Source organism: Neophocaena asiaeorientalis, unplaced genomic scaffold (assembly GCF_003031525.2).
Source record: "Neophocaena asiaeorientalis asiaeorientalis breed wild unplaced genomic scaffold, Neophocaena_asiaeorientalis_V1.1 scaffold148, whole genome shotgun sequence".
In the NCBI taxonomy this organism is placed as follows: domain Eukaryota; kingdom Metazoa; phylum Chordata; class Mammalia; order Artiodactyla; family Phocoenidae; genus Neophocaena; species Neophocaena asiaeorientalis.
The window spans coordinates 1,371,450-1,398,562 of NW_020174050.1; the positions used below are offsets into that span (position 1 = coordinate 1,371,450).

Genomic DNA, 27,113 nt, shown 5'->3' on the forward strand with positions numbered 1-27,113 from the left:
ATAATGATAGTAAAGATGATCCAAAGTCTTGGAAATAGAATGGAGAAAATACAAGAAACGTTTAACAAGGACCTAGAAGAAATAAAGAGTAAACAAACAGTGATGAACAACATAATAAATGAAGTTAAAAATTCTCTAGAAGGGATCAACAGAATAACTGAGGGAGAAGAACAGATAAATGAGCTGGAAGATAAAATAGTGGAAATAACTACTGCAGAGCAAAATAAAGAAAAAAGGATGAAAAGAATTGAGGACAGTCTTAAAGACCTCTGGGACAACATTAAAAAAAACAACAAGTAACACATAAGGGAATCCCCATAAGGTTAACAGCTGATCTTTTAGCAGAAACTCTGCCAGCCAGAAGGGAGTGGCAGGACATATTTAAAGTGATGAAAGAGAAAAACCTGCAACCACGATTACCCGACCCAGCAAGGATCTCATTCAGATTTGACGGAGAAATTAAAAGCTTTACAAATAGCAAAAGCTACGAGAATTCAGCACCACCAAACCAGCTTTACAAAGTATGGAATCTAAAAGAAAATGTTTCTGAAGAACCTAGGGGCAAGATGGGAATAAAGATGCAGACTTACTAGAGAATGGACTTGAGGATATGCAGAGGGGGAAGGGTAAGCTGGGACAAAGTGAGAGAGTGGCATGGACATATATACACTACCTGACGTAAAATAGAAAGCTAGTAGGAAGCAGCCACATAGCACAGGGAGATCAGCTCAGTGCTTTGTGACCACCTAGAGGGGTGGCATAGGGAGGGTGGGAGAGAGGGAGATGCAAGAGGGAAGAGATATGGGGACATATGTATATGTATAACTCATTCACTTTGTTATAAAGCAGAAAGTAACACACCATTGTAAAGCAATTATACTCCAATAAAGATGTTAAAAGATTTTTGTGATAAAATAAATAAATCTAAAAGAAAAAAAATCAAAGGGCCCTCTGAAGCAGCAACAGTGTGTGGATATCATGTCATATTAATTTAATCTGTGTTGAAGGGATTGTGTTCCAGAATGACAGGTCCAGCATATTCCAGGGAAGGCGTACATGTTTATCTAAGGGGCAGCTGAACTGATGTGTGATTACTCACTCCAAAGTGTCTCTGTGACCCGGTGTGTTCAGTCCACATTGGAAACATTAAGGCAATTTGTTGAGGCAGGGAGGGGTAGTATAAACCATATGGAGTTTACAGCCAGATGAACTATGGTTTGTCCCCTACTTCTGGCACTTAGATACTAGGTGTCTATGTTTATAGCACAGTGTCTAACAGAGTCTCTTCCTCCAAATCATTCAAATTCATCCAGAATTCTCTTTTTCAAACACAGACTAATCTTCTTTAAAACGCTTTTCATAAACCCTCATCATTAGCAAGGTGAAATTCAAACTCCTTGGGATGGCACCTACATTTTTCTAAAGGTAGCCCCAGATGCTCTACCCAGCCTCATCTGCCATTCCCCTAAATACTCTTCAATTTCACCTAAAGACACACCTCCAGTGGCTCCAAAGGCATTATGAGCTACCACTTTTAGAATCCTTTTAAAATCTGTTCCCCATCTTCCAAAACCCATCTTCTCTTTTTCTAGCTGGGAAATGCCAATTCAGTCTTTAAAGTCCAACTCAGATGGCACATCCTCTATGAAGATTTCATTTGCCAATGGCATTATTTGCCAAACCACATCCCCTTCTTTTCAATTAATGTTTACACAGTACTTCGTGGCTGAATCTTTTTTTTTTTTTTTTTTTGGTACGCGGGCCTCTCACTGTTGTGGCCTCTCCCGTTGCAGAGCACAGGCTCCGGACGCGCAGGCTCAGCATCCATGGCTCACGGGCCCAGCCGCTCTGCGGCATGTGGGATCTTCCCGGACGGGGGCACGAACCCGTGTCCCCTGCATCGGCAGGCAGACTCTCAACCACTGCACCACCAGGGAAGCCTGTGGCTGAATCTTTTGAAGAAACTATCACTTTCAATTATTATTTATTGATTTGTTTATTTCACTGCTAGAATTAGCTTCTTGTGAAAAGGAGCTAAATTTTATTAATTTTTGCCTCCCTAGAATCTAACAGGACTTGGCCTATGGGAGGGTATGTATGCTAGGTGAATAAATGTCTAGAGGACTGATGTGAATTCAATTGTAAAAAATGGATTAAAGATAATAACCCAAAACAGAAAACTACTGCATGATTTGCTCAAGTTGCCTGAACATGTATACTCCCCAGATAAATCTGCCTTGCACTCACATTCAGCATTTTCAGAAACACTAGTTAAGAAATTAAAAGCAGTGTAGAGACCTAATCATCACTAAGTAACCAATAACCACATTTATTTGCTAACCGTTGAATAAGTCCATTAATGCTCTGTTAGGACTAGAGTACCTCCACGGAGTATAAATTTTCTTGTAAGAGTATTAAGTAGGGAAGCTTGCCATGTCCAGAAAACACATCTGTGAGTTACTAGTTCATTGTCCATCACAGATGGCCAATTTCAGTATATGAAAAAATTGAATTCTCTTTTAATTATCAGTGAGTACTTGTAATTACAAGATTTTTTTTCATACTGGGAGTCATCCTTTTAAATGAATTGTTTTCTTTTGGTAAATCCTGAGATTAAGGCATTGACTCAATTCTCTGCAGGGCACAACAGACCCAGATCACTTCATAGATCTTAGCAAATGACAAGGATACCTGCCACAGCAAAGTGTTGGTGACAGGGAATATTTGGCACATTGAAAGAAAACAACCCACACCCTTAAGTGCAGAATCTGCTTTATCACCCTGTTAGGGAGAATCTTAAACTAGATTGCTAGCTGATTCAATTCAACCAGACAAGTAACTGAATTCTCAACTTCAATGACTTGAATGGTATTCTAACAAGACACAGGAATGAGTAAAGGAAAGACATCAGAGTTTTATTTGGCAATGGATATACAAAATGCCTCGATTTTGTAACAAGAGGTAGTGAATCTTAAGGAGGAAGAGTACTGGATTCTGAAGGCAGAAAGATCTGTACTGGCTCAAGTCTTGGCTGTGCCACCTATTAGCTGTCTGACTCTGGAAAGGTCACCTAAACTCTCTAAATCTCAATCTCTTAATTTACAAACTAGGACTGGAAATGAATGTATTTCATAGTTGAAGAACTTTCTATAATTCTTGTGGAGTATTTAGCACAGGACCAGGCACAGAGCAAAGGCTAAAATTTAGTTGATAGTAGTAGAAGCCTCCATCCTTAACAACATTAAATCATTCTTTTGAATCTTGACCTGAAACTAGATAATTGCAAACATCTTCAAAGATTTCATCATTAACTTTGATTCCACAAAATCTATTTTTTTTTTCATAGACTACCCCATCTACATGAATGGCACCATCATCCAGCAGTATTCAAACCAGAAAAGTGTAAATCATGGTGGATTCCTCCCTTTCCTTCAGCCCCCTATTTGATCCACTGACAAATTCTATTGATTCTACTATCAATACTCCCTTATTATTGCAATCACCATTGTCCAGTAGACCATCTTCTCTTGCCTAGACATCTACAGTTGATTTCTAATTGATCTGTCTTCATTGTCCCTAGATCACTGCCATCTATTCTTTACAACACAGAAAGATGCTTTCAATGGCTTTCCATGAATTTGCTTAAAATTGAATTCAATCTCCTCCCATGACCTGAAAGCTGCTTGCCCTGTTCTTCAAGCTGCACATGACTCCTTGTACACTGGACTCAAGCCACACTGGCTTTCTTTTTGTAACTAAAACACTTGTCCTTGTTAAATGACTGGCTCTTTCTTTCATTTTAAATCTCAATTTAACCATCATTTCTTGGGAGAAGACTTTCTTGATCATCTTGTCTACGTATAATCCCTATCACCCGTTAGCCCTGTTATTCCCTTTCCAAGCAAACTGTTCGTTCCCTGCATAGCTCTTATCACAATCTTTGATGTGTTTATTTGATTTCCCCACCAATCTGTAATCTGAGTATGTGTTCTGTCTTTTGTGTTCCCAACTAAACGCTTGTTATACAGCATTAAAATATTTGTTAAAATACTAAGCCAGTTAAAATTTTATTGGATGTGGCAATGTGGCAGACAGTGTTTTAGACATTGTAAATATGAAGCTTAATAATGTGTAGTAACTGCACCCAAGGAGCAAACAACCTATCAGAGAGCTGCTGCCAGGGAATTCACACATTTTATAATAAGGAGGGGATGATTTGTTTAAGGTTCACAGGAGTTGATATTTGATCCTGATCTTGATACATGAAATGTTACCAGAAAAGAAAAATGGGGATGCAGGGGGAGGAAGGAACAATGGGAAGAAGTTATTTTGGAGAGACCAAAGAACAAAGGCATGAAGGTGGATTTTAATTGCCAGGATATCTATTACCCATTGCCTTGGTTCTGAACACAAAAGAAATTGTGAAAAGATGAGGTTTTCTGAAGCCAACATAACTTATTTCTTCTGACGAACAATAACCACTGTAACCGAAACAGTACACAATATTTGTGCTGTTATTTTGTCATCTATAAAGTGAAGGGATTATAATAATATGCTTTTTATGGTTCTTCCAAATGGGAAATCTCATGACTCTTGGTTTTTCTTTTATATTATAAGCTTCTTAAGGGCAGGGATCATTGTACTGACGGTTCAATAAATGTTTAATGAATAGATTCACTTTTACACAAATTATATTCATGTGATATTTTGCCCAGTAGTCCCAATATATGTGGATTTCAAATTCTGATGCCAATTTATTAACAACTGTGAAAACCAACACAGGATCTACTTTTTGGATTGCTTTTGGAAGCAAGTTAGGTGGGTTAAATTTTAGTCAATCTTGGAATCTTAATACTTCTCTAACCTTTCCTTTATCCTATCATAAATGGATATATTAAAAAGGAAAGCATTGCAAGAGACAAAGAAAGGATAACAATAAGATAGTGATGCCTTCAACCTTCATCACCAAAACGTGTAAAAGTGAATATGTGAAGAAAGAAAAGCGCCAATGATTCCCAGAGTCAAGACAAATGATAGTAAATACTAGTCAGGTGTTGTAGTGACTGAGGGAAATTCTAGCTTCCAAAAGGATTAGAGTAGATGGAACATATGTCTTTTATGTCCTTTTAATTGACTTTCACTCAATAATTTGGTAAAAAACTAACCAGTTCCAGCAACAACAACAGCAAAATGGCATGATCCTCTAGCTCCAGCTTATATTTCCTTCAAATCAAACTAACATTTAGAAGAGCGGTCTTCATTTCATCACCTTTACCGAACTCTGTGCTTCATGGTCTTAACCTGCCAAGAATTTCTTTATATTCTCCCAATGTCTTAAACATAGTAAATATCCACCTACTATTGGCTCAATAACTAGTTTTTTTTTTTTTTTTAATAACTAGTTTTTAAACAGAACTAAACGAAGAAGAGAAACCTCTCTGCGAAGTTCTGTAATTGCTATCTATCTTCATTTTCTTATTTTGCATTAATTTCCTTCATGCAACCTGTATGTAGCCAAATTCAAGTATATACTATGCATCTTTTTGGAGCTTTGAATATTCAAATATCTTCTCTGTCTGGAATTCCCTGTCATTCATCTTAAAAGACCTAACTTCTAACTAACATTCAAGGCCTAGTTCAAGCATACTTGTTCCTCATATCCTTCCTCATTCCTCTACTTCAAAGACATCTCTAATATTCTTCCTCCATAGCACAGAATCTATACTTTCTTTCAATCAATTAGCACTTTCTAGATTGCTTTATACATACTAATTTACAAACCTAATTTCCCCTAGTAAAGTACATCCCCAAGGGGGAAAAGCATCTCTATCATATTAGGTTTCTGGTTTGAATAACTGGGTGCCTAAGAGAGTCGTTTACTGAGAAAAGGAAGGACAGACAGTCAAGACTCAATTTGTTTGCTCTCAACTCTGAAGGTATCTGGAAGAAAACTAGGCTGAAACAAAAAAATGTAATTTTTAATAAAACTTCATCAAACTGGTACACTTAAAATACATATTGTATGTCACTTATGCTTTAATGAAAGTTGATGTTTAAGAGTAATGGTTTTCAATATTTCAATATTGAGTTTATTTACTATTATATCACATATTCATTGCATATTTTCTCATGTTGTGGTTAGCAAAAACACACAAATCACTCTCTCTGACAACCTATCTCTACCCATAATTGAAGTCTCCCCAAAATATCATTTTATATTATAACCTTTAAGAGTTAAAAGCACAGTAAATTAAACAAGGGAAAAATCAAATAAGGGCTTCTTTTAATGCATTTAATTTTATCTTTAATTTCATTCTGAAATAATTTCAGACTTACAAAAAAGGGTGAAAATATAGAACAAAGAATTTCCACATACCCTTCACCCAGGTTCTTCAAATGCTAACATTTACCAAATTCACAGTATACAGTACAAATCTAGAAAATTAATATTAATGTGATACAATTAACTAATCTAAAGACCCACTTAACATTTTGTCAATTGTCCCACTAATATCCTTTATTTGGTCCATGATCCAATCTATGCCCTTCGGTTGCCATATCTTTAGTCTTCCTGAATCTGGGACAGTTCCTCAGTTTTTCTTTCATGACCCGGAGAGTTTTGAAGATTACTGGTCAGTTAGTTTGTAGAATGCCCCTCAATTTGAGTTATTCTGATGGCTCCAAGTGATATTGTGCCCTCTAGAGCACAGGATGTTAATGTGACTCATTAGGGGTAAGATTAAATTTCACCCTGTGGTTAAGATGCTGTCTGCCAGGTTTCACAAATGTAAAGTTACTCATTTTCCCTTTGTGATTAATAAGTCCTTTGTGAGGAGATACTTTGAGACTATGTATATATCTGATTTCTCATTATATTTTCGTCCACTAATTCTGTCATTCGTTGATGGTACTTCTCTGCAAAAATTATTACTGTAGTGTTTGGCAATTAGCAATTTTTAAAATTTCTATCATTTCTGCTACATTTATTAGCTGCAGTTCTACTATAGGGAAGAAATGTCCCCCATTTACTTAGTCAATTATTATATTAGGCAATAATTTACATAGTCATTTACTTGCATCAGTATTAACTCACAACAATTTCTTGTGTGTATATGCCCAGCAGTGGGATTGCTGGGTCACATGGTAGTTCTATTTTTAGTTTTTTAAGGAACCTCCATACTGTTCTCCATAGTGGCTGTACCAATTTACATTCCCACCAGCAGTGCAAGAGGGTTCCCTTTTCTCCACACCCTCTCCAGCATTTACTGTTTGCAGATTTTGTGATGATGGCCATTCTGACTGGTGTTAAGATGATACCTCATTGTAGTTTTGATTTTCATTTCTCTAATAATGAGTGATGTTGAGCATTTTTTCTTGTGTCTGTTGGCCATCTGTATGTCTTCTTTGGAGAAATGTCTATTTAGGGCTTCTGCTCACTTTTGGATTGGGTTGTTTGTTTTTTTTGATATTGAGCTACATGAGCTGTTTGTATATTTTGGAGATAAATCCTCTGTCCATTGCTTCATTTGCAAATATTTTCTCCCATTATGAGGGCTGTCTTTTCGTCTTGTTTATGGTTTCCTTTGCTGTGCAAAAGCTTTTAAGTTTCATTAGGTCCCATTTGTTTATTTTTGCTTTTATTCTCATTACTCTAGGAGGTGTGTCAAAAAAGATCTTGCTAGGCTTCCTTGGTGGTGCAGTGGTTGAGAGTCCGCCTGCCGAGGCAGGGGACATGGGTTCGTGCCCCGGTCTGGGAGGATCCGACATGCCGCAGAGCAGCTGGGCCTGTGAGCCATGGCCGCTGAGCCTGCGCGTCCAGAGCCTGTGCTCCGCAACGGGAGAGGCCACAGCAGTGAGAGGCTGTCGTACCGCAAAAAAAAAAAAAACAAAAAAAACTCTTGCTGTGATTTATGTCAAAGAGTGTTCTGCCTATGTTTTCCTCTAAGAATTTTATAGTGTCTGGCCTTACATTTAGAGAACACCATAATTCAAAAAGACACATGCACCCCAATGTTCATTTTAGCACTGTTTACAGTAGCCATGACATGGAAACAACCTAAATGTCCATCAACAGAGGAATGGATAAAAGAAGATGTGGCACATACATACAATGGAATATTACTCAGCCATAAAAAGTAACGAAATTGGGTCGTTTGTAGAGACGTGGATGGACCTAGAGTCTGTCATACAGAGTGAAGTAAGTCAGAAAGAGAAAAAGAAATATTGTATATTAACGTATATATGTGGTATCTGAAAAAATTGGTATAGACAATCTTATTTACAAAGCAGAAATAGAGACATGGACATAGAGAACAAACGTATGGCTACCAAGGGGGAAAGGGGTGGTGGTGGGATGAATTGGGAGATTGGGATTGACATATATACACTATTGATACTATGTATAAAATAGATAATGAGAACCTACTGTATAGCACAGGGAATTCTACTCAATGCTCTGTGGTGACCTAAATGGGAAAGAAATCCAAAAAAGAGGGGATATATGTATACATATAGCTGATTCACTTTGCTGTACAACAGAAACTAACGCAACCTTGTAAAGTAACTATACTCCAATAAAAGTTTAAAATATAGAGACTTTCTTTTGTTGTATGTATTATAATTCATTATTATTATTATTATTTTTTTTGCTCATATTATCTCAGATTTGGCAATTGGGAGCTACTTTAATTTGGGTCTACAACAGGGTTCTTAACCTAGATGAGTTTCAAGTGGGCTTTGTTTTTCTTAAATGGTAAGTGTTATTTTCCCCTTAAGTACAATTTTCATGGTTTGCCTCAAATTCATAAATAAATCCAAGACTCTGAAAAAATTCAAAACCATTGTTCTTATCTACTAATACATACATTATGACTGCTGTATTATTTTGATTAGTTGGAGTTTTGAGGTTTGAGGTGATGATTATGGACCAGGCCAGAAAATTAAGAAAAGAGTAAAAGTCAGCAGTATTTTCTTCACTCCTGCAAGTCACTATGATGTTACACAGTAGTTAACATTATAGCCTACTTTTTTGAGTGGCCCATCCGAAGCATTAATGAGTACATATGTTCTTCAACTCTCATCACAAAGTGTCCTTCAAATATATTTTTGAAAACTATGTACTAATGACTATTAACATAAATGTTGAAGTGACGTGGAATTAAAATGGGAGCCAGAGACAAAACCAGTCTGGCCCTGCAACTAGGTACTTGACACTAGGTAAGTAACCTAACAATTATCCTCAATCTCCATAATCTTCAAAAAGGAAATGTTAGAGAGGATCACCTCTATTGTTTCCTCCTGAGTTCTAAAGTGTGATTCTATGCTAGGACATATCAATGGTAACTTTTACCTAAAGGACCTCTGGCAGAGAGAACAAATGGCTGAAAAGACAAACACATTAGAAAAGAGACTTCTATTATAGTAAATCACACTAAACTGATTTCGTAGAAGGAGCTTCATGAATCTTGCTTGAGTTATAGGACATTAGACTTCAGCGATGAAAAATTTATATGATAGAATTAGTCTTTGAAATTCTACTTTCTTTTGTTCTTGATCATTAAATAGCCTTCTACCTCGCCTTTTATGATTGTAAGTCAAGACCATTTAAAAAAGTTTTAGGGCATTTCCTCCTTTTACCTTCAGAATATTGCCAGGAACCATTCTTTTCCATCATATATTAAGAAAGAAGACCTGGTACCTATTCCTTTCATTTCACTGGTTTTCCTCTCAGCAAGGTTTATGTTTTCCCCTGCAGCAGTTAAGACATATGTCATAAAAAAGAAATAGTATAAGGGCATAAAGCTCTTGAGTTAGTAATTAACAAGTCAAAAGACTTTAAAAAGAAAACTATATTCAGCTCAAGAAAAAGTTCTTACCAGCCTAGAATACTCAGAGTTCAGTAAGCTGAGCTTCACGGTAGCTCAGATAACAAATTTCTGCCAACAGTGTTTGGCTATCAAGATACAAAGAAAAACAAAATTTTGGAGAAATTTCCAGGATAGTTTAATTACTTACATTTTTCATTCTAAGGAATTTCATTTCTATTTCTTTATTGTCAAAGATTTCCCCCCCATTCTCTCCTCTCAGTTCTTTTTTTTTTGCGGTACGCGGGCCTCTAACTATTGTGGCCTCTCCCATTGCGGAGCACAGGCTCCGGACGCGCAGGCTCAGCGGCCATGGCTCACGGGCCCAGCCGCTCTGCGGCATATGGGATCTTCCCGGACCGGGGCACGAACCCGTGTCCCCTGCATCAGCAGGCGGACTCTCAACCACTGCGCCACCAGGGAAGCCCTCCTCTCAGTTCTTGTCCTTTATTGTCCTATTGTGATTTTTAACTAGGGGTGTTCATCAAAATTACCCATTACGCTTGAAAAACAGTAACTCTTAAGTCTGTATCCCGAACACTCCTGACTTGGTAGCTTTTTCTTGATTCTGCAGCTTTTTTCTTACAGTTCATGATTCATCAGACCAGACCACTCTTTCTTCAGTTTTCTGCCTGGTTCTCTTCCTCACAGAATGCCTGTATCTCTGCCTACGTGATACGTCAGAGATGCTTTCCCTAACTTCCTATTCAAAGTAGTCCCTCCTTCTCTCTCCTCAACAATATCCCTTTACTCTTATCTATATTTCTTCTTGGCAGTTATTACTACCAAATATTACACATTTATTTCTTCTTTTGACTATTACTTTTCTCCTAGTCCAAGCACCAAGAGGGCAGAGAATTTCTATTGTGTTCATTGGGATATTTATACCCTACGTCTAAGGTAGGCCTTGCCTATAGTAGGCAATGGATCAACATTTGTAGAAGGAGATATGTTCTACAGCTGAGAACCACTTTCCCAGCAAGTCAGCAATGTTACAAAATAGTAAAATGAAAATCTCTCAGTATAACAAGATATGACACGAGATCCTAAAAAAGACTTAACTATATATCACATCTTTTATTTGAAATATAAAAAGCTTCTCAATAATCTAAGAATGGGCGTTAGTCATGCTCTTTTAAAATATATTCATATCTGTTAATTTTTTCTTTATAGATGAGTCTGGGAGAAATTTCAAGATCTACAAAAAGGAAGAGTTAAAAATAAAAGGAGATGGAAGGCAACGGACAATTCTCGCCTTCACTGATTCTTTCGCAGAGGAGCTGTGGGACGGGTGGAGGGCATCTGTCCCCTCTTAACGAGTCATATCAAAATCATCTGGGGCCTGTTCAGACCTGTTCACTTGACCCTTGAGCCCCCAGAGAAAAGTGCTAATTTAGTGAGCTGTCTTTCCAGTGTTCAAATCCCCAGATTTGCACAACAAATCACCTATGGAACTTTACCACATTCATAGGCACAGTCACCACTATCATTAGGCAATATGACCCTAAAACAAAACATATTTGTGTCAAAGAGGTGGCAACTAGTATGGTTAATCTAAAACAGCAGATAAACCAAAGCCCTTTAACATTACTCGTAACATATAATATATTGTGTTTTAAGTGTTCTCCTTGGTTACACTTAAACTATGATTAATCTGAGTTAAAATTAAATATAACGAATTTTCTAAACAAGTTTCACCTCCCAATAACCCTACCTCCTCCTCATTCTACCTTGTTAAAGCAGAGGCAATAATTTATTCTCTCACAGTTTCCATGGGTCAGGAATTTGGAAGCAAAACTTGGCTGGGTGATTCTAGCTTGGTTTTTCTCATGAAGTCTAAGTCAGATGTCAGCTGGGGCTGTTCAACTGAAGGCTTGACTGGGGTCAAAAGATATAAGGATTCCACTTTTGTTTTTCATTTTATTATTTTTTAAAGCCACTTTATTGAGGTATGATTGACATGTAAAAAGCTGTACATATTTAATGTATATAACTCAATGAGTTTGGGAATAAATACACACCCACGAAACTAACATCACCATCAAGACTATAGACATATCCATCACCTCCCAAAGTTTCCTCCTGCTCCTTTACTATTAATTAATTTTTTTGTGGTAAGAACACCTAACATAGTATCTACCCTCCTAGAAAATTACAAGTATACAATATAGTATTGTAAGCTATAGGCAATATGCTACATAGTAGATCTCCAGAACTTGTTTTGTGTAATTGAAACTTTGTACTCTGTGACCATCTCCTCCTCATTTTCCTACTCCCTCTGCTCCCTGGCAATTATCATTCTAGTCTCTGCTTCTATAAGTTTGAATATTTTAGATTCCACATATAAGTGAGATTATGCAGTATTTGTCTTTTTGTGTCTGGCTTATTTCATTTAGCATAATGGCCTCCAATTCCATCATGTTGTTGCCAGTAGCAGGATTTTCTTCTCTTTAAGGTGGAATAATATTCCATTTTGTGTATAAACCTCATTTTCTTTATTCACTCATCCATGGCTTGACAATTAGGTTGTTTTCATATCTTGCATTTCACCTTTAAGGTGGCTTACCTGTACAGATGGCAAAGTGATGCTGGCTGTTGGCCAGAGGTATCAGTTATTCTTCACACGAGCCTCTCCACAGAGATGCTTGAGTGTTTTCCCAGCATGGCAGCTGCTTTCCCCCAAGACCTGTTTCTGCCCTAAACACTGGGGTAGAGTTTTTTTCTTCTACCCTTCCCCTAGACACAACAAGTCTTTGTCTATTCCCTGGACACAACAGGCTTTGTTGCACCTCCTCCAGCAGTGTAACTCTTACTTTTTGGAGAAAATGGTCCCAGGAAGGGAGCAAGGCTTTGTGCCTGCCCCCCTCTCCAGGTTATTCTTGACAATGAAACCAGCTCAGTGAGGTCTGCATCCCTTTCTCTCCAGATGCTGATCCAGGATCATCAGTGGCAAAAGGGAACAGGGTTCATGAGAATGCGGGCTGAGATGGGGCTCCATCCCAGGCTCCATACATCACCCTGAGAAAATCCCTTGGTGTTTTCTGTCCTGCGAGTCTGGGAAAATCAGGGGCATCAAATGCGGGTGAGAGGCTGTGCTCCTTATTTAGATCTCCCACAACAGTTGAGCAAATATCAACTGGCCATCTGTCAAGCACCTTCTCAGTTCTAGACATGCTATGTTCACACTCTCCTTTCTTCTTTAGAACTCTCCTGTGAGCATAGGACTGCTATCCCCATCGCACTGGTGAGGAAACTGAGGTATTGAGAAGTTGCTACTTGTACCTACAAGGCCTCTCACCTTGGGCAGGCTTAGACCCAAGACTGTCTTGCCTTTCCTCTATAGTCTGCCGCCTTCTACACATTTACATGTGTTTAAAATAAAGGATGCAGCTCAGGAACAGCCAAATGGAAGAGATGCATAAGGCAAGGTCTTGGGGGAGGGGTACAGAGCTTCCATGCTCTTTCCAGGCTTTCACCCTCCCAGCACTGTGATGTGTTCACCAACACAGAAGCTCCACCCTGTCTTCTTTTGATGGTTACCATCACCACATTATCATTATCTGAGACTCTTTTACAACCTTCAAATAATTTTAAAAATTTACCTCAATTTTCTTGACATTTTAAAGCCTCTGTTTCCTCTAGAAAAGAAAGGTAATAATAATTCCCATCTGGCAATATACTTAAAAAAAATATAGACACCCAATAAATGCTAATTTACTTCCTAAACACTGCTTTCATAATATTGTTAAGCTGATTAAAGCCTTCATTTGTCATTTATATCCTCTTATTTCAAGTCCAAAGTTTCTGCCTCTCAAGATTGTTCATAATCTACCTCTATGTTCTTTACACTCATTTGTTCATTTATCCATTCTTTCACTAAACATATGTTTAACATTTAATAATTTAAGAACCCTTTTCAAGATAAGAAAGTATGAAGTTCAGTTTAAATTAAAGAGACAACCAAGAAGCAAATCACTGGGACCTCAAAGTACTCCCTTGGTTCAGGAACTATGTGGTAAATATCACCTGGGTTTGATATGGAGACTATATTTGACTACCAGGTAAACTAAAAGAAGAGTGTATTTGCTGACTAGTTAACTAAGGTAGAGATACCAAAGGAGACTAACGGAAACTGTGCTTTTCCTCTACCATAGGGACATGTTTCTCCCCATATCAGTGCAAGGAAATACACTTTTTGCTGTCAATTTCTTCTACAGTTTCTGTCTGAACCTATGTGGCATGTAAAGAAAGCCCCTGTGTTTGTGTAGGGCTTGAGTTTGGTGAGCCATGATTTTAGATAACCATAGGAAGTCATAAAATGGCTAGCATAGGAGTTAATAATTATTCCAACATCGTTAGGGAAAAAACCCAATTTTCTTGGCTTCAAATTTCCATGAGGTAGTTTCATTAGAATATCATTATTGGTTTTCTTCATGCCTCCAACTCTGATTTAACTGATAAATTTGAGATAAGGCATGCTCATCTCAGTGCTGTAGATCTAACAGTCTACAATAGGGCAATGGGGGGGGGGAGGAAAGAAAGAGATTCAGTCTTCTATCTGTCATGCTTAAAGCTCTCTATCTGTCCTATAAAGGAGACCTGAAATTATCCAGTCAGATAGAGATGGGGGGTTGTGAGTAAGATTGTCTAATTTAGAACAAGGTTTCTAAACCTTAGCACTGTTGACGTTTTAGACTGGATAATTCATATTCCTTTATTGTGTAGGGCTGCCCTTGTGTTGTAGGTGGTTTAGCAGCACCCCTGGCATCTCCTACTAGTGGCAGTAGCATCCCTTCCCAGTTATGACAACCAAAAATGTCTCCAAACATTGCCAAATATCCCTGATGGAAGGGGCTGGGACAAAGTGCTCTCCACGGAGAATCACTGATTTAGAATAAGAAAAATCTTTGTGCCTATAAATTTAAGTCACATGCAATTCAGCCCTTATAAATAATAAAACTATTTATTCTCCATCTGTCTGTTCACCATATCTTTCAGTTGGCTCTAAACTTGGGAAGGGAAGGGGGGACCGTTATTATCTCCTCAAGACCTCTACCTACATTAATTACTTCAGATGCAATGAACTTATTAAGTTTGAAAAATTATTTTCTCTTTTCCAGTTCCATTCTCTGATGCTCAATTAGCTTTAGAATAATTTCTAGTATTTGAGCCAGAGACTCAGCCTATTACTTAATCTATTTAATGGTATTAAAAACAAAAGTCCTTTTTCGATGGTTATAAAACCAAAACTGCAGCACTTTGTTCCTTGACATCTAAGCTTACTGTCTGGTGCATATACTGTATTCATTTCTACTTTCTTGTCAATGGAGTCTACCTAGAAAACCTTTACAATTCCATGTGCCCTTTAAAAAACTAAAGAAAACAAATGAAAAAAACCCCGAAAACAAAGCCCTAAAGACCCAATTTAACCTCCAGCTTCCTGATGAATTAGAGAAATAGTGAGCATCTTGTACAGTCTTTCAATTTTATGAATACAGAAACTAAACCCCAGGAAGGGACATGACTATCTAAGGTCACGAAGTCAACCAGGTACAGAGCTAGAGGTAATGCCTCTGCCTCCTCTAAGTCCCAGTTTAATACTCTCAACACTTCACAACTTGATGACTGTTGCTTCCTCTAAAGTCTTGAAGAATTTATAATGCAGTGCCTCCCGATATATTTTAACAATAGCATGCCTTTTATCGCTCAACCTTTGCATTGTTTTGCATCTTTTTTTATCCTTGACTAAATTATAAGTACTGTGAGGCCAAGGACCGTATTGAGTCTCAGCTGCATTACTCCAAGAGCCTCCTGTAGGTCTGAGCACCCCTTAGGGTCTAGGTCTATCCTGATTGACTGCCTCGCTAGTGGTAGGAGAAAGCAGCCCAGGGGCACAATGCATAATGCAAGTAAAAACAGCATCTCCAAAGGAATTTGTTTTCTGCGTGATAATCAGTCTTCATAATGGGAATTAGTGCCAATGAACAAATAAAAATGTGTCTGAGTTTCTATACGCATTTTCCATTTCACAGAGACATGGTATGTGTAGAATTTTATACATTGGCATCTCAACGAACAAAATATATTTTTAATATATTGGCATCAGTATTAGGATGAATAAACTCATGATAAGTAAAACTAATAATTTTTCTTCTCCAGTATAATTGCTGGAAATCTAATTTTAAGCATGGAAAAAAAGAAGGTAAAATACCCAAAGAATTACATTAAAAGTCAAAAAGCTGAAAGAGAGAATAGGCTTGGGTACTAAATTTGCCAGGTCAATACAGTATGTATTTTACAAGTCTAGAAAATAAAACATATAAAATAAAGTATACTACAGTCTCAATTATCTTTTAGAAGTAGATGATTTATATATTATTTCTCCTCAACTGCTCTCTGCCAGTTCACAAGGAAAAAAGAACACCAGTTTGAGAATACTGACTAAATTTCTTCTGGACAAGAGTAAGGCTAATAAAGGAGACATAAAGAACAAATTTAAAAAGAGTCCTTTATAACTTCCAGGGCAGCACTTGTGCCAAGAGCTGACTGTGCTTTGTACATATATTACCTTCAATTGTAATGTTGAAAAACATTGCTCTATTCAAAAGCTCTAACAATAAGCATGCACACAGAGTTAGCAGGCCTAAATAATTCCTCATCATCCTGGGATGCAAAATGATGCTGGAAAGAACTATCTTGTATGTTAAATATGTAGATCAATATTTGAATTGAATGCAGTTATGGACACATTTTGGATGTGGGGCGCAGTCATGGGAGACGTCACAGAGGTTTCCAAAAGGCTCTAGCAAAACAAGGGAAGTGAATTAAAAAACCTCAAAAGGAGTCACTACTCACAATGTTCATCAGGGTGAGGAGGTAGTTCTGGACGTGCTCCTTGCCGTGGAAACGGACCACAGAGTCATCCACTCCCAGCAGCACCTCGATGTTGTAATCGTTTTCTCCCGCGTGTCTGCGTCGCCTCATGGCTTCATTCAGCTGCTGGTCAATGTTGCTGTAAACAGTACCTAGATCATCAAGGCCTTCCAGATCCGATTCTATTAAGAAACAAAAGGAACCCAGGCATTTCAGTTTCCCCAATGGGCCTTCTAGTAACTTCTTACAAAAAAAGATCTTCTTGGGGAACTATAATTATCATCCATAGTCACCAAGATGTAGCTTTTCAGTTTATTCCTTAAATAATGTGCAAGTGCATGTGTTCAGATAGACCTCCTATAAATTCAACACAGAACAGCAACACTGAGGGCAAAATAATATTACTGCATAGAAAGCAGTGCCACCAGCCAGACCGACTGTTCCAGGAGGGACAGAGTATTTAGTCTTCCTCCAGCTGTATCCTCAGTGCAGAGCCAAAGGGTGCAGAACATACATGGGCTAAGTAGCTATTAAATAAACGGAGACTATAAATTTAAAGTTCACAGCTTGATAAGTTTACAGTGGTTAAGTTACTTTAATTATGGAGTGTGGAATTTGTATCACATAAATCTAAACTGCTTCTTTTTCAAGTAGCCTTAACTTAAAAATCAAATTATAGCATGGCGACACAACAAACAGCATTTAGTGGTATGATTATCAGTGACCATATATTACTTTGTTTCTTATGAGTGTCGTTTTATAGTGAATGCTGCTAGGCAGACAATATAGGTCTTCCACGTTTGTATTGGCCATCATCTGGATAGCAGGCCATTTCGATAGCTGTATATCTGAATCTGTGAGATACCAAAGTAAAAATTCAGTCAGAAAATTACCTATAACAGAAGAATATAAAAGTATAAACTATTTTATGCTGTGAAAGGAACTTAATTATTTTTACTTTCCAAGCAGATATACATATACATAGATACACAGAGAGAGATATAGAGATATACATGTACATATATATCTCTAGATCATCTATGTATCTATCTACGTACCTGCTTGCTATCTATCTATCTATCTACCTGCTATCTATCTATCTATCTATCTACCTACCTATCTGTCTATCTATCTACCTGGAGAGAAAGAGAGTGAGAGGCATTCTCAGGTTCTAGTTATCTAGATTATCTAACTACCTAGATTCAGATTACCATAGTTTTGGGGAAGAAAATGCTTTGGTGAATTAAAAAATAAAATATGTTATTTGAATACTAAAATAAAAGTTATTAATCAAAACTGCAGGTACAGAACTGAAAGAATACTCATTCCCATTTCAAATATATAAAACCTGGAAAGGATTTTATTTTACATACTGTCTTGATGACTAAAACAATCACATATCTAAAAAGAAGTCTGACAGAACCAATTCTGACTCATGCTTTATATGGAGGCTTATTTAGTGTTGTACTGAGGCCTGTAAGCCATTTGAAGCAATGTCTGACATTAATGAACAGGCATTTCCCTCTCCATCTTTGTGGTGTTAATAAAGTTGAGGGGGAAAAAGCAGTGTCTCTTGGTCAAGAAGATTGATGACCAAGCCCTAGCCACATGGGACTAGAAGTAGTAGAAGTAAAGATCTCACTCATACCCTTTCCACTTTTAAAAAATATAGAGAAACACCAGCACCCTCCCCTACAAGTATGGGCACAGCCTCTGAATATGACTACTCAGGTTTGAAAGCTATACTGTAATTTACTTTGACCCAAGCCCAAATGCTAGATCATTAACTGGGATTTTTCTGCTCATCAGGGAATCACATTGGCTCTACAATAAGTAAATAACTCTCACCACCATCCACATCAAACAGAAATCTTTCCTTAAAAGCTGTTTTTAAGAGCTGTAAACCCACACTGAGGGCAAGAGACTACACCTGCAAACAGCTTTACTATTCAACCTCAGTCTCTTCACACACTTGAGAATGTGAAAGGTTGTGATAGCTAGCGTACAAATAGGAAATTCATACATGAGCTCCCAGTTCTAAAAATGGCTCTTTTTGGCAGAACTCTCAGTGGCAGTATCCAATGCAAATATACTAGCAATGTCATCATGTCATTAAGTCTGATGCATGCATGAAGAAGGCTGAATACTTATTTCAGAAGGACAGTTCATCTTGCTCTAAGATAACTTTGGTTTGGCCTTTGCATCCCTCCTAAAATAGGTGGTTTTTTGGTAAGCGAATCTATTTTTTCATTGCATGAGGAACCTGAGAAGGAAGAAGGACGTCTTTTTCTTTCAACCATTGCTTTCATTCAATCAAGAATACTTCTTACATTTAGGTCTTTAATCCATTTTGAGTTTATTTTTGTGTATGGTGTTAGGGAGTGTTCTAATTTCATTCTTTTACATGTAGCTGTCCAGTTTTCCCAGCACCACTTACTGAAGAGGCTGTCTTTTCTCCACTGTATATTCTTGCTTCCTTTATCAAAAATAAGGTAACCATATGTGCGTGGGTTTATCTCTGGGCTTTCTATCCTGTTCCATTGATCTATTGTTCTGTTTTTGTGCCAATCGGAAGGGTAAGCTGGGACGAAGGTAGAGAGTGGCATTGACATATATACACTACCAAAAGCAAAATAGCTAGCTAGCGGGAAGCAGCTGCATAACACAGGGAGATCAGCTCGGTGCTTTGTGACCACCTAGAGGGGTGGGATAAGAAGGGTGGGAGGGAGACGCAAGAGGGAGGAGATATGGGGATATATGTATATGTATAGCTGATTCACTTTGTTATAAAGCAGAAACTAACACACCATTGTAAAGCAATTATACTCCAATAAAGATGTTAAAAAAAAAAAGAATACTTCTGTCCCTATTTCCTCCTGTGCCATATAGTGTTCTCTTCTGTGATTCCTAAAGTGGGCAATGTCAAACATTTGAAAAAAAGACAGTGGTGGAATAACTTCTGGTACGTTTTATTTATATACGTCCCTATTAATTAACAAATAGGTCTGAGGCTGTGAAATATCTTCATTCATAATGAATTTTTCGCAGTATACATACTTTACGATATAATGTTCACAAGCTTTGTAATCAGATATACCTGGCTTCAAATCCTGGCAGTGTCACACCCTAGAAGTGTGATTTTACTTAAGATGCCTAACCTCTCTGAGCCTCAGTTTTCTCATCTGTAAAATGGGATAATAATACCTCCTTTGCAGAGTTGTTGTGATTATATAATTAATATTAGTAAAAACACTGTACACAGTGCTTAGATATAAGTGCTCAACAAACTGTACTTACTGCTATTACTACTGCTATGATGATGCTGCTGATTTCCCATTATGATAAGTTTTCTACACCTTTTAAAGCTTCCTACATTTTATTTTATATGTCACATATCAAATGGCTATAGTTCTTTTAAAATAGAGGTGAGAAAAAATCTGGAATTAATAAAGGAAAATCTGAATTGCTGATAATTTTAGAAAGAATGAGGGTAACAATATCTCATGAAGAGCACAAAGTAGATAAAGCAGAGAAGAATCTAGCATGCTTACTTTCAGTTAAAATTAGGATTAAATCCAATGAGACAAACTTGCTTAGTAGGTTAAAAATCTAATATCAAATTGGAAAGAGCTTATAGATGGCACTGATCGTCACTCAGTGCATATTTATTGAGTACCCACTCAATAAATGGTAGATCCTGAGAAGATTAAGAACTCTTTAGTTGTTAACTCTGGGAACCACATGGTTGTACCAGATTTATGTTCAGAATGAAGCTGAATTTGTATCATGTAGTCACAAACAATTATATTGGCTTAAATCACTTCCACAAGTTCTACTTTAAGCGGACCTAATCAGGGTATTAGAACATGCCTTTTAGTAATAGTTCACACCTTTCCAAAGCTTCAGAGTTTAAAAGCAGGCACACACTTTGACAAAATATGTGTAATTCTAATTCTGTGTCTACTTCTACCATTCTCTCTGTGCCCCCATAAGTATAGGAATAAGAACACTTAAAGGTGAATATCATGTTAATCATGTCCAAACACTCCCTATCAGATCTGTTTTCTGCTTTAAGGACTGAAGAATCACAGAGAAGTCAATAGGCAAGTTCAAGAAGTGAAAGCAGAGTGACATTTTGTGTTGGGTGTCGCAAACTATGCATCTCTGTGACACACTGTTGGCATCCTGCTAAGTAAGTGCATTCAAGGTGATTTGAAAGGCTGTAGCTGAGTTGGACAGCAGAGATTGATTGATGTGATAACAGAATTAGCAGGAAAACTGAGCATCTTAAAATATATCAATCAATAAATAAGGCCTTGCAATAAGTATAGTGTGCTACTTATTCCCCATGCTTCACTCCAAAAGACTGATGCTTAGGGTACTTTTCAAGCTTCACAGAAATATCAAAGGCAATCCCCTTAGCACTTAGAGTGAGTTTTCTGTTTTTCAAACTATTTGGGAAATGTATGTTTTGGAAACTTACCTTAGAAGTTACTGATGAGAATTAATTAATATTTTGGAAACATTTTGATTGTACCCATTTTTGTACCCCGTAGCTTCCCAATGGCTATAAAGGCACTTTCAGAAAAATAATGATTTTACTATAAAGCCTGTTTTTACAGAAAATATGAAATGTTTGGGGGCAAACAGGTGACCAATCAAGTCACAGTAAATATAGTTATTTTTAGAGTTAAAGATAGGATATAGTGTTAAATCAGAATTTTGAACTTACCAAATAGATAAAGTAGAATATAATTCATTTTGCTAATTTATAACACTTGGGCCTAAGACATTTTCAGGATGGAATATGGCAGGTTTACATGCTTAATTACATTTACAGGAAATCTAAGTGTAGATTGGTGAAATCACTTCTCATCCCAGAAAAAGTTCCTATGGTTAAAAAATGACAGGAGACAAACTTAAAATTGGAAAGGTACAAGTTCTGATCAAATTCTGAAACTGATAGAGATACATTTGAGGTTGGAATACAATCTTAAGCATACTGTGATAGGGAATGTGACAGAAGCATCTACCCTACATCCATTCTGTTATACCTAAGGAATAGACTGTCATTCTATGTGAGGTAGAAATAAACCCAGTTAAAAGTCATTCGCAGACTCCCTTGTGACTAAGGACCACACATCTCTAGTCCTTCGCTTATTAGTCCTTCCAGCTGCCTGGACCTTGGTCATGATATCGAGAGTTCTTTGAGGTAAGCCTGGATTCAAGGCATGTGCTTAGTTTGGTAGAATAGCTATAAAGAAGGGATCTGACCCCAAGGTGACTGTGGAGCTGGCATCCCAGCCCTGGAACCGACTTCGTTACACAAAGTACTATGGAGGATAGCACTTCCATCCTGTTTAGAACATGTTTGGGTATATGTCACTGAATCTAGTCTTAATAGATATGACTTTGACAATATTTAATTTTATTGTGTAGATTCCCCCTGCTCTCCTACTCCCTTTGGGAATGCAAATTAATTTCATGTTAATAAGAGAATGATAAAGTAAGATTCACTTTACCAAAATGTCCCTCAGCAGCTTTCTCTGTAGTGCATCTACTTCAGAAAATGAGGGAAAAAATGTTTTGCAGTAACAATAAACACAGAATGAATCTATATGTAGAAATTTGGCATTCTTCCTGAACAGACTCCTGCCGTGAAAATGAAGTGACTGGAATGCCAGCTGGATTTTCCAATGGTAGGTGGAGATCCTAAGATCAGAGCTAAAAATAGGCATAAAATCCAACACATGTCATCTGTTAAGGTCAGAAACAGAGAAGAGTTAACTTAAGTAATTGTTTTGACCTGTTTGTACCATTGGACAGTGATTTTTCCATTGATATAATTTAAATAAATTTATATTGTTGTGATTCCAAAAAGATACAGTAACAGCATCTCCACACATATGGGGGCACCATTATACCAAGATTAATAAAATGTTTTTTTGAAAAGCAGCTGAATCCTTCACGAACTGGGAAATTCCATAGTGATAGTTCAAAGAACTATATTCAGGCCAACTTATGATGCCAATTTTTTTTTTTTTTTTTTAAACATCTTTATTGGGGTATAATTGCTTTACAATGGTGTGTTAGTTTCTGCTTTATAACAAAGTGAATCAGCTATACATATACATATGTTCCCATATGTCTTCCCTCTTGCGTCTCCCTCCCTCCCACTCTCCCCATCCCACCCCTCCAGGCTGTCACAAAGCACCGAGCTAATATCCCTGTGCCTTGCGGCTGCTTCCCCCCAGCTATCTACCTTACTACGTTTGTTAGTGTGTATATGTCCATGACTCTCTCCCGCCCTGTCAAAACTCACCCATCCCCCTCCCCATATCCTCAAGTCCGTTCTCCAGTAGGTCTGCGTCTTTATTCCTATCTTACCCCTAGGTTCTTCATGACATTTTTTTCCCTTAAATTCCATATATATGTGTTAGCATACGGTATTTGTCTTTTTCTTTCTGACTTACTTCACTCTGTATGACAGACTCTAGGTCTATCCATATGATGCCAATTTTGAAGTTTCATTAAGTAACTGTTGCTCTTCTTAAAAAAAGACATTACCATTGAATGAATATTAGTTTCCGTGATTTCTTTTCCCCAATAGTTCTAATTCTAAAGTACACGTTTGCTTTTGTTTTCACTGACTACTCTAAGGGGTAGCATATGGCATTTTTAAACGGAAAACGTCTTACTTTTTAAGTAAAAAAACCCAATGTTTTCATGCTTTGAATTCGTGATCATTAGCAAATGAACAAAATAGAAAGGTCACTTCATCGTCCAATATATAGAAAATCCTGACTGTTATAACAATCTCCTATATGTCAGTTAGAACGTTTTTAGCTGCAAATAAAGAAAACTTTATTTAAAGTGTCTTAAACGATCAGGAAATATATTAATTTGCACTACAAGAGGTCCAGAGGTAGGGTGATTCCTGGGCTAATCAGTTCATCAATAGATCAGGTACACACTTCTTTCCATCTTTTCATATCCTGCTTTGTCTTCCAATTCACTTCTTTGATTATTTCAGAATGGCTGCACCAATTCCAGCATCAGAGCCAGGTACCACAAATTGTATCTCTTTTGCATGTCTTTCTTAAAAGTAGGCAAAAATCTTTCCTAGAAGCCCTCTGGTACATTTAACTACGTGTTTCAGTGGCCTGAACTGAATCACAAGGCCATGTAAAAATCATTCAAAGATAACTGAACTCACACATGCCTTATTCCAATCAGAAATCAACTTCTGTAACTGAAGCCAGCCTCCTCTGAAGTACATGTTTAGGAAAAGTGTGGGTTCATGAATAGTACGGAGATCCTATTTAAAAAGATGAAGGGGGAAGGCCTTGAAATAAAAGAGGGGAAATGGAAACTGCACAGGCAACTCACATTGCTGAATCCTCCTTTTTTTTGGGGGGGTGGGTACGCGGGCCCCTCATTGCTGTGGCCTCTCCCATTGCGGAGCACAGGCTCCGGACGCGCAGGCTCAGCAGCCATGGCTCACGGGCCCAGCCGCTCTGCGGCATGTGGGATCTTCCCGGACCGGGGCACGAACCCATGTCCCCTGCATCGGCAGGCGGACTCTCAACCACTGCGCCACCAGGGAAGCCCCTGAATCCTCCTTTATAAGTCTTCCTCTTCCCACAATCCCTAGTAACAGTCTTCCATTGGTCTCTTTTACTCTATCTTAGTTTGCATTCATGCATTTTATGTTTCATTTCTCTTATTGTAATCTGCTTGCCTACGATCACTTCTGCCTTCTTTTGCTCCGGAGATGGCTGTTGACATTCAGTCCTTCGTTCGTATAGTAGTGGACTCATCACTGATGCTTGCTCAGCCCCATTCCAACCGTTTCTTGAATAAATCACTGAAATGTCTGGGTGTGGGCAGGGTTGTCAGACAAAGTACAGTATTTTCTGTTCAATTCAAATGTCAGATAAACAACAATTTTTTTTACTATAAGTATGTCCCAAATATTATCATGGGACCTACCTAATACTAAAAACTTCTTCCATGTTTACCTGAACTTCAAATTTAAATGAGAATCCTGCATTTTTAGTTGCTAAATCTGGCAAATCTAGGTGTGGGGCTTCTGCCTTTCTCCAGGCAGTTCATGTAGGTACAATGACCTACACCCTCCTGCCTTCACTTCCCCACTCCACCCCTAGACACTCAGCTCTAGCAGTGGGCATTGACCCAGGCAGGGCCAAGTACTGTATTCCATTTCCTTGACTCTAGTAATTGGATAGGCAGATGGCCTAACTCATGACAATGAAACTATGATCTAGGACCATTTTATTTGGAACTACTAGGGAAGAGAAGTTCTCTCTACTGAGCTTGAAACTGGCAGAATATAACAGTGAAGGTGCTTGGGGAAAGCTCGGGACAGTTGTTGGTCTAAGGTTAATGCAAGAAGAGGAAAGTGAAGATTATTAATGGAAAGAATAGTTCTGTTCCAGTGATGACTCCAAGCCTCTGAATTCAACCATTCTTTTGATCTTTTCGGTTTTGTGAGTCAATAAACAATATTACCACCTGATTTTCTTCTCTTACTGCTTTCGAAAAAAATTCTTGCCGAAGACAGTTTGATGTTAGTTCCTAACAACTGAAAATAAAAGAACCCTGATGAATAAACCCATCTATGTCCTTCCTGCTACGGTCATCGATTTTCCTCTTTTTCCTTCCCGCTCTTTAATAAACTATTCTTGGGCTGTACAGTCCCTTGAAAAGGATGATATATTCTGTTCATATTAAAAATCTCCCAAATTAATTATTTTATTCTCTTTATATCATTTTAAATTTAAGGGCTTTTCTACTAGTGATCTACTTTCTAGTTTGTTTCTTCCATTGCTCTTATTCAGGTAAAATCATAGTTTAATTCTGGAAGACAGTACAGTTTTTAATTTTCAAATTTTTTTTTTTTTTTTTGCGGTACGCGGGTCTCTCACTGTTGTGGCCTCTCCCGTTGCGGAGCACAGGCTCCGGACGCACAGGCTCAGCGGCCATGGCTCACGGGCCCAGCCGCTCCGTGGCATGTGGGATCTTCCCAGACCGAGGCACGAACCCGCGTCCCCTGCATCGGCAGGCAGACACTCAACCACTGCACAACCAGGGAAGCCCCTAATTTTCAAATTTTACTTCTCTCTACATTTAATAGCATTCTAATGAACTTTTCTCCTCCTCTTGACTAAATTATATTCTTTTTTATTTATGGCTTTTGTAGTTCACCTCTACTAAATCAGAGTAGAGGAAGCGGTCCCTACACCCAATTTACTAGATTACATTCTACTAATCTGACACTGCTAGAAGTTAAAGTTTTCTAAGTAAAATCAACTGCATAAAGTACAGACAGAATTCCATTTCATAGCTGCCAGTTTCAAAGCTCAAGTTACTTCTATCAGTTGCCTCCTATATGCTACTTTATTAAGGGTAAAGGGATTTCTTTACCCAAATTTCCCCAGAAACTCTACTTCAGCATACTAAATTTTTCTCCAAGGGTATATGGAATGATTTAATAAAAATTTAAACAAGTCCTTAGAGCCAAACTATGAATATTAACATTAAGTATTTATTATTTCTGATAAATAATTAAAGAACAGGGCTACTTAACCTGGCACTGTTCTAAGCACTTGGAAGTACAGCAGTGGACAAATCAAATGTGGAGCTTGCCTGTATAGAACTTACATTCCAGTGATAAGAATGATGAAGCAGTGTGAGAAGAATAAAACAGGAATAAGAGTGACAAGGTGAAGTATGCACAACTTTTAGTGAAGATGTTCAAAAGAAGGCAGAAAATGGACAGAGATGTTGTAAAGTAATGGAAGGGGCCACATGAATATCAAAGTTATATTTGTGTGAGATACATGCAAACTTTTATACATATATGTAAATCTTTAATTTATATGTATATTGTAGATCTTTCAGAATGAGGTTGTAGAGTATAACACAAAGAAAGTCAGAATAGATTCAGAGTGTGGTAGGCAGACTTTCTAAAATGGCCCCACAAAGATCCCCAGAACTTGTGAATTTGATGAGATATGATTACATTATATGCACAGCTGACTGTGAGACAAAGGTGTTATTCAGTTGGCCCTGATCTGACCTCCTGAGCCATTAAAAGCAGAGAGCTTTTGCTGAGAGAAAGGGGGAGGAGAGAAGTTCTGGAATGTGAACCATGAGAATGACATGACTTGCCGTTGCTGGTTTTGAAGACAGACGCAGCCTGTGCAAGGACCAGAGAGAGGTCTTCAGTTGCTGACACTGAACCCTAGTCAGCAGGGAGATGGGGACCTCAGTCCCACAACAGTAAGGACCTAAACTCTGCCAACAACCTGAATGAGCCTGGAAGTGGATTCCTTCTTTCCCAGAGCCTCCAGA

At 37.8% G+C, this 27,113-nt stretch overlaps 1 protein-coding gene across 1 annotated transcript in view; it reads right to left on the reverse strand.

Moving 5' to 3' along the window:
• ADAMTS3 (ADAM metallopeptidase with thrombospondin type 1 motif 3) overlaps positions 1-27,113 on the reverse strand; it is a 288,169-nt gene that overhangs the window by 47,061 nt on the left and 213,995 nt on the right. Inside the window, exon 5 of the mRNA XM_024754124.1 lies at positions 16,719-16,918. Within this exon, the coding sequence (XP_024609892.1) occupies positions 16,719-16,918 (200 nt within the window). The remainder of the gene's footprint in view (positions 1-16,718; positions 16,919-27,113) is intronic.